Source organism: Anastrepha obliqua, chromosome 6, assembly GCF_027943255.1.
Source record: "Anastrepha obliqua isolate idAnaObli1 chromosome 6, idAnaObli1_1.0, whole genome shotgun sequence".
Lineage (NCBI taxonomy): Eukaryota > Metazoa > Arthropoda > Insecta > Diptera > Tephritidae > Anastrepha > Anastrepha obliqua.
This window is the reverse complement of record NC_072897.1, coordinates 80,485,845-80,495,020: the sequence shown is the minus strand read 5'-3', so window position 1 is coordinate 80,495,020 and position 9,176 is coordinate 80,485,845. Positions and strand designations below refer to the sequence as shown.

General features: G+C 41.8%; 1 protein-coding gene across 1 annotated transcript; it reads left to right on the top strand.

The window, feature by feature from the left end:
- Window positions 1-3,578: 3,578 nt before the first annotated feature.
- Window positions 3,579-5,309, top strand: LOC129250814 (uncharacterized). The gene has a single exon (XM_054890398.1). It carries the CDS (start codon window positions 3,579-3,581, stop codon window positions 5,307-5,309), a length of 1,731 nt encoding a protein of 576 aa, XP_054746373.1.
- The last annotated feature ends 3,867 nt before the right edge of the window (window positions 5,310-9,176 follow it).

Genomic DNA, 9,176 nt, shown 5'->3' with positions numbered 1-9,176 from the left:
ACTAACAAATTTTCGTTTCTTTTATCTGAGTTTAAAGAATTACTTGACGATAAACACTCGTTGCGTGTTAAAGAACGGGCGAATGTAACGGACTTCATTGAAACTACGGGACCACCGGTCACAGCAAAAGCAAGACGATTATCAATACAAAAACTAAAGATTGCCAAACAGTTGAGTTCAACGAACTGCTTCGACTTGGTATCTGCAGACCCTCAAAGTCCAACTACGCTTCGCCGCTGCATATGGCACCAAAAACTAATAGAGACTGACGTCCATGCGGTGACTATCGGCAGTTGAATTCACGTACAAAGCCGGATAAATATCCGATTCCTCACCTCCAAGATTTTGCAAATATCCTGCAGGGAAAGCATATCTTTAGCCGCATCGACTTATGAAAAGCTTATCACCAAGTCCCAATCGAAGAGTCTCATATTCCAAAAACGGCCATCATCACCCCATTTGGATTATTCGAGTATGTTTTTATGTCATTCGGACTGCGAAATGCGTCACAAACGTTTCAACTATTAATTGACGAAGTGTTACGGGGAGTTGACTTTGCTTTCGCGTACATAGACGACATTTTTATCGTATCCGAATCTTATGAACAGCACGTCGAACACATTCGAAACGTGTTCAAGCGCTTGTGTGATTTTGGACTAAGGACTAACGTTGAAAAATGCATATTTGCTGCTAGAAAAATAACATTTTTGGGTCATGAAGTCACAGCTGAAGGTGTTAAACCGCTACCTGAAAAGGTGAAACGAATATTGTCTTTTAACGAACCGACTGTCGCGAAGGAGTTAAAGCGATTCATGTTAACGATTAATTTCTACCGTCGTTTTATTAGAAGTGCCGCTGAAACGCAACAACGATTACAAGTTTTAATTAAGAATAATAAAAAAAACGATAAAACACCTTTATTGTGGACTGACGATGCAAGACAGGCATTGAAACAATACAAAAAGCAGTTAGCAAATGCTTCATTATTAGTTCACCCAGCTCCAAACGCTAAGCTAATTCTGGCAACGGACGCGAGTTCAACGGCTATTGGAGGGGTTGTCCATCAAGTCGAAAATAATATTTGCAAACCGCTTGGATTTTTTTTAAAACGGCTCAGTGGCACCGAATCCCGCTATCCAACAGGGATATTGCTGGCGATTTATCGTTCAATAAAATATTTCGAGCACTTACTACACGGGCGCGACTTTGAAGTTTACTGCGATCACAAGCCACTGTCATTTGCATTCACTAAATTCAGCGAAAAAATTATTCCACGTCGTGCAGCGCAATTAAGTTACATCAGCGAATTCACAACTAACATTCGCTACGTTCCAGGAAAGAACAGCATAGTTCCGGATATGCTGTCAAGAATCGACTCTATTGAACTGAAAGGCATACATTTTGAAGAAATGGCTGTCGAACAACAAAACGACAAATCTCTCAACTCACTGCGCAACAACGACAACAATACGAGTATTGAACTTAGTCGAATCACAGTTCCTGGCACCAATACCTAACTAACATGCGATATTTCTGATAACCGTATCCGCCCTTTTGTTCCTAACAAATTTCGAAATCTCATTATAGGCAAACTCCTCAGCTTAACTCACCCAGGGGTGCGAGCTACAACGAAGCTAGTTCAACAACGATTTGTGTGGGACAACATGCGACGAGATTGCAAACAGTTTGTGCGTCATTGCCTGGCATGTCAGAAAGCGAAAATTCATCGCCACACACGATCACCTATCGAACATTACGACACCAGATGTGATCGCTTTGAGCACATCAACATCGCTCTTGTGGGGCCACTACCCGAATCTAAAAGGTTTACATACTTACCGACCTGCATCGATAGGGCAACCCGCTGGCCTGAGGCGTTTCCCATCGCGAACATTTCTGCCGAAACGGTTGCGAACGCTTTGTTATCAGGGTGGATCTCTCGCTTTGGCGTACCTAGGCGCATTACAACGGACCAAGGTCGTCAATTTGAATCCGTTCTATTCAAGGAATTAAATTCGACGCTCGGAGTGAAGCATCTCAGAACGACGCCTTACAATCCAAAAGCTAATGGAATAATTGAACGATGGCATCGTTCGCTGAAAGCTGCGTTAAAAGCAAAGTTAATAAACTGCGATTGGGTTACCTCTTATTTTGCTAGGGTTACGCTCAGTTGTCAAGGACGATCTCAATGCATCTCCAGCCGAACTTGTTTTAGGGAAAACACTCACATTGCCAGGGCAATTTTTCAACGACCCTATCATAAGAACGAGCGACAATGACTTCATCACTTCATTCAAACAATCGTTAAACAAAGTGAAGCCTCATGAGACATCTTGTTAAGCCAGATTCTGGCAAACTATTCTAATAGAATAATGTAACGTAAATAAGAATAGAATAAATTAATATAATATTGAATTTAAATAATGAAATTGTATTCAAGCTTAATATTAAGTTATTTTTTATTTTTTATTTATAAGTAGGTATATAGTATACTTTACTGTTTCTCGCTGTCGCTATTTCTTTACCTGTTTCTATTTACTTCCGAGCATTGACTCTATTTCTACAGCTATACCTACTTTCCGTTCTTCCTATTTCTATTTACTTAACTGCAAACTCTCTCTAACTCTCCACATACTGTTTTTCCATTTCCGCTATTTCTTGTATCTTAGTTTTAGGCCTAATATAAGGACAGAACATGTATAATAAAGTCACTTTTTGAATTGTAATCGGACGTGCACGGTCTTTTCCTTTTAATTACGCTTCCACAGGCAATATTCGTTTTATTTCGCGTTTCCCTAAGTAAAGTGTTTTCTTAAAAATTTAATACAACACCTTCACAAAACAGTGAAGAATTTTCATGGCACCCGAGCAGGGACTTTAGTGCGAAAGTGAAAAAATAATTACAGAATTAAATAATAGTTCGAGAAATAATCCACCGTTACATAGGACATCGAGGGAGGAATGACCTGCAACTGCGTGGCCTGCCAAAGGGAAGTTGAAGCTCGAAACAAACCAGTCCACGAAAAACAGGTATTGAGTGCGAAAAATTGAAGCTAGAAATTGGCTTTGTGATTGACCGAGATTATTACAGTTGCTAATAATCGTCTCACAGTACAAGGGCTTCAATTATTGGCATCTCGTGTATCCACTTCTTATATGCAAATAAACTTATATACTTATATATATACATATCTATATACATATACATATACTGCCTATGAAGTGAAGGATACAGTGGGCCCCGAGGTAGAGGAACTTGTTTGTCGCCAAATAATTTGCGAGTACTATTTTTCGGTTTATTTTCGGGATTTTTTCAAAAAATCAAACGAAATTGCGGTTTGTTAATCAGCCACAATATTTTCAAAAAAAAAAATTTTTTTTCGAAAATACAAATTTTGTTTGAGCAAAGACTCAACTGTTCGCTGCTTATTTTCGTCTCATTTTCGTTGGTTCTGGTCAAGTTTCAGCTATTATATATTTCAGTATTTATCCCTTTCGTTTTCGTGCTGACAAGCTTCCAGAACCGTTTTCATTTTACAAAAGCCACAGGCTAAAGCAGCGAACTTTAATCTCAAAACATGAGTAAACCAAAGTCGGATATTTCAAGTCTCTCTCCAAGTAAGGAGATGATGGACTTAAAGTCTTTAAAGCGCCAGAGAACTGTTGCAAAAACCAGCATAGTGCGCATAAAAACTGGTCTCCTTGAAAAGACCATGTCGCTAGATCCAATCGAATTGGAGTCCCGACTCGACATATTGAACTCCCACAGCGAAAAACTCATGAAATATCAGTCCAAAATTGAGGAAATCGACGAAGAAGACATTGCCCGTGGAGAGTTAGAGGACTTAATTGCAGAAACAAAGTCCATTATAAAGTCCATTCTGGCGAGAAATAAATCGTCAATTGCCGAAACATCTTTTACTGCACCTCACAGCTCGCGACTACCAAAAATGTCGTTACCTACGTTCAAAGGAGAATATTCCGAGTTTAAAAACTTTATGAGTCTGTTTGAGAGTTTCGTGCACAATGATCCCACAATCCCGGATATTGAAAAATTTAATCAGTTAGTATCATGTCTATCCGGTGAAGCCTTAGGCACAGTGAAGTCCTTCCAAATGTCGGAAGAAAATTATCCAAAGGCGTTGGCAAGTTTGAGAAAGGTGTATGACAATAAATGCCTGATATTCTTTAATACAGTGTCTAAACTTTTTGAATTGTCAAAAATCCAAAGGCCTTCTGCGTCGTCTTTGCGATCAATGATTGATACAGTGTCTGCAGTATATGACTCCCTCTTATCGCTGGGTGACGATAAACTTATTTCAAATGCGATGTTCATTCACATAGTCATTTCGAAGGTTGATCCCACTACTCGGTCAAAGTGGGAGGAGCAACCTGACTATGATAAGCTGCCGCTTTGGGCTGAGTGTGAAGCTATGCTAAACAAGAGATACCAGCATTTATCAGCTGAAGAAGCTTCCTCATCCCAACAAAGGCCAAACAATGAAGATACGCGGCATGAAACAATAAATCAACAACTGCGACCCTCAAAAACAACATTTATCGCGACGAATTCCAAACTGCCGACTTGCCTTCACTGTGGCTCTAAGGACCATTATTTAATAGCTTGTCTAAAATTCGAAGCGCTTACTGCACTTAAAAGATTTGAATTAGCAAAATCTATTTCCCTGTGCATAAATTGCTTGCACAAGGGTTATACGGTCTCAAAATGCAAAGCAGATCGGTGTGGTGTATGCAACCGTTCGCATCACACCATGTTGCATCAATATCCGATCTCCTTTGAGTCCGAGCCGCAACCTTCTACGTCACAGGCCATGCATATTAGCAGCCTGCCTGACCGAGTCATGTTAGCTACAGCCGTAGTTAATGTAAAGGCCAGCTCCGGTGTTAACGTGCAAGCGCGGGCTCTACTTGACTCCGGTTCTCAAGTCAACTTTATGACCGAAGAGCTTATGCAAAAATTGCGAATCCGAAAAGAAAAATTCGCTCTTAATATAGTTGGAATTGGCAATTCAAATGAAAAGGTCCTAGGCAAACTAAAAACCTATATAAAATCGAGGATCAACAACTTTGAGTTTTCGGCGGACTTCTGGGTAATGCGTTCGATATCAGTCAATCCCCCAGATCGGACTGCAAACTCAAATGGCTGGAAAATCCCACAAAATATTGAACAAGCAGACCCAAGTTTCTACAAATGTCAGAAAATAGACATACTTTTAGGAGCTGAAATATTCTTTGATCTGTTATCGGTGAGTCAGATCAGAACCAGCCCAAGGCAGCCAACGCTGTAAAACACAGTGCTAGGCTGGATAATTTCAGGCAAGTATGCCACAAATAATAGCTCCAGTGCCCAAGTAAGTAGCACATTATGTCAATTTGAAGAAAGCGTTGCTAGCATTGATACTACAATCCGAAAATTCTGGGAATTGGAAGAAATACCTGCACAAGTAAATTCCACATGACTTACTCCAGAGCACGCAAAATGTGAGGAATTTTTTTTGAAAACCACACAGGTTTTACCATGTGGAAGGCTTCAAGTCAGACTGCCTTTCAAAACCGACCGTAAATTACTCGGTCATTCGTATGAAGCCGCAGCTCGGCGGTTTCAGGCGCTGGAGAGAAGGACGCTGAAAGATCCAGTACTTCGTAAAATGTACCTGGACTTCATGCAAGAGTATTTCGAATTGGGGCATATGAGTCCAACAAATAATCGACTCCCGAGTGAGCCGCACTATTTCATTCCGCACCAGTGTGTGTTAAGACCGCAGAGCACAACTACCAAGTTGCGCGTAGTTTTTGATGCTTCGAGTCGCACATCAACACAAGTTGCGTTGAATGAAACCTTGATGGTCGGACCGATCGTTCAAGAGGAGCTTTTTTCGACCCTCCTTCGTTTCCGATTGCACAAATATGCCATGACTGCCGACATCACGAAGATGTATCGTCAAATATTGGTGCACGAAGACGACAGGAACTTCCAGCTCATAGTGTGGAGACAGGATCCATCGGATCATTTGCAAATTTTTCGACTAAACACCGTAACATACGGCGCAGCGCCTGCTCCATTTCTCGCCACACGGTGTCTGCAAATGCTAAGCGACAAAAATAAAGCAAATATCCACACGGTTCCAAAGTCATTCGGAATGACTTTTACGTCGACGACCTATTTACAGGATCCGACAGTATAGAAAGCCTCACCCAGATACAACAGGAAGTAAATACAATTTTAGAATCGGCAGGCCTGAAATTAGCAAAGTGGTTTTCCAATCATACAAGCTCATCGGATAGTAAGAGTCTCCAAAAATTATTGCAGCTCAGCGATACCGACTCCACCAAAACGCTGGGAATCCACTGACAGCCGGAAGATGACATTTTTCGCTTCATTCTGGAAGATAATTTTAGCGAGCTGCGAGCAACTAAACGTAATATTTTATCAGTTTCCGCTCGCCTCTTTGACCCTCTTGGTTTATTAGCCCCGCTAGTTACCAAAGCTAAAATCTTATTACAAGAGATTTGGATTCAAAAGCTAGACTGGGATGAGTCGATTCCATTGTGGCTTGACACTAGCTGGCAAAACTTTAAAGCCAATTTGTTGCAGCTTCCATCAATTAGCATTCCTCGGTATGTAAATACAGAGTCGAGTGCCAGCTGCCAAATTCATGGCTTTTCCGACGCTTCAATAAGACCGTATGGCTGCTGCGTATATATACGTAGTCAATCCGCTAGTGATACGAAATGCACGCTGCTTACTTCAAAGTCTAGAGTAGCTCCGTTGAAGACTAAATATCTTCCGCGTTTAGAGCTCTCGGCAGCCCATTTTCTTGCCAAATTGTGGTCAAGAACTTCACCAATGTTGAGTCGACCAATAGAACAAACAATTTTCTGGACAGACTCCGAAATACAATAGTTCTGCATTGGATTAAAACGCATCCATCGTCGTTGCAAACTTTCGTCGCAAATAGAGTGTCCGAGATCCAAGAGTGGACCCAGAATATGTCGTGGCGTCATGTGCCCACAAAATCAAATCCACCGGATCAAGTGTCTCGGGGTTGTAACGTGGACGAATTGGGTAATTCAACATGGTTTAGTGGTCCACAGTTCCCTGAAGACCCTGCTACATGGCCAAAAAATGTCAACCTCAGTCTCTCTCCAGAACAAGAAGCACTCGAGAAGAAGAAGAACACAATTACGTTAACTGCAATCAATGCCACAACAAATCCACTTCTCGAAATAACTGACAGGTTCTCATCTCATAGAAAAGTGCTTCGGATTTTCGCTTATATACTCAGATGGCTTCGAAAAATACGAGAGCGAAAAGCAGAATCTGAAATAATACCCACGGCAAAGGAATTACAATTGAGTTTCCTTAAAATTGTCGAAATAGTTCGACATTTTGAATTTAGGGATGAAATTAATAAATTATAGAAAAATAACGTACTTCCCTCAAGTTTGCAGAAATTAACTCCATTTCTGCATGAACACTCGGAATCATCATTATCGTTTAAATTGATTCGAGTAGGTGGCCGTTTATTAAACGCGCCAATCCCCTATGATGCTAAGTTCCCTTTTGCTATTACGCAAAGACTCGCACTTTGTGAAAGCATACATCCGGTTCCTACATTTTCGTAATCACCATGTCGGTCCAAAGGCATTGGTAGCGCTTCTGCGAGAAAAAATATGGCTGATAAATGCTCGAGAAGCCAGTAGTCGAACTGTAAGAGAATGCATTCACTGTTTTCGTTATAAGCCAAAATTACAAGGTCAACGGCCCTTCACAATATGTGGGGTAGATTACTGCGGGCCCATTCACGTAGCCTTAAAAATTCGCGGTCGCCCTCCCGTGAAAATGTATATTGACATTTTCGTGTGTTTCGCTTCAAATGCAGTTCATTTAGAACTTGTTACTGATTTAACTGCTGATAAATTTATTTTCGCTCTCAAAAGTTTCATTGGGCGCCGAGGGATGCCAGCCAAAATATATTGCGACAACGCGATGAACTTTGTGGGAGCAGAGAGGAGGCTGAGGGAGCTCCGGGAAGCCTTTCTGGCACAGAAAAAGGAGATTCTCCAATACGCCGCCGACGAAGGATTCATCTTCGCCTTCATACCTCCGAGGGCACCCCACTTCGGCGGCCTGTGGGAAGCAGCAGTGAAGTCGGCCAAACATCTGCTGGTGCGCGCCGTAGGCAACGCGCTGTTAACCGCGGAAGAAACCGCAACGCTTCTCGTCGAAGTAGAAGCGGTACTGAACTCCCGACCGCTCGCACCACTTAGCAACGACCCCAACGCCGGCGAGGCGCTAACGCCGGCGCATCTACTAATCGGTTGCCCCTTGCGAGCTTTGCCACCAGAGAAGGTACCCGTCAACCTCAGCCGCTGCTTAGAGAGATGGCAGCTTGTTTGCTCTCTCAAGCAACAATTTTGGCGCGCGTGGTCGAAGAGCTACCTTTTGGAGCTTCAGCAGCGCAACAAATGGGTGCACCCGCAGCCCAACGTCCAACCAGGCCAACTCGTCGTCGTCCACGAAGACAACGTACCACCGCAGCATTGGGTACTCGGTCGAGTAACCGCAACCATTCCCGGAGCGGACGGCAAAATTCGAGTCGCAGACATTGCTACTAGGTCGGGTGATGTACGACGCCCTATCCACAAACTCGCCGCGCTGCCGGTGGAAAACAAGAATTGAAGGCTGTTGGATTCCTTCAAGGTGGCCGGTGTTAAGCCAGATTCTGGCAAACTATTCTAATAGAATAATGTAACGTAAATTAGAATAGAATAAATTAATATAATATTGAATTTAAATAATGAAATTGTATTCAAGCTTAATATTAAGTTATTTTATATTTTTTATTTATAAGTAGGTATATAGTATACTTTACTGTTTCTCGCTGTCGCTATTTCTTTACCTGTTTCTATTTACTTCCGAGCATTGACTCTATTTCTACAGCTATACCTACTTTCCGTTCTTCCTATTTCTACTTACTTTGCAAACTCTCTCTAACTCTCCACATACTGTTCTTCCATTTCCGCTATTTCTTGTATCTTAGTTTTAGGCCTAATATAAGGACAGAACATGTATAATAAAGTCACTTTTTGAATTGTAATCGGACGTGCAAGGTCTTTTCCTTTTAATTACGCTTCCACAGGCAATATTCGTT

Bases quoted from the DNA above. Each gene is read 5' to 3' on its own strand.
- LOC129250814 (XM_054890398.1), top strand. From the start codon at position 3,579: ATGAGTAAACCAAAGTCGGATATTTCAAGTCTCTCTCCAAGTAAGGAG.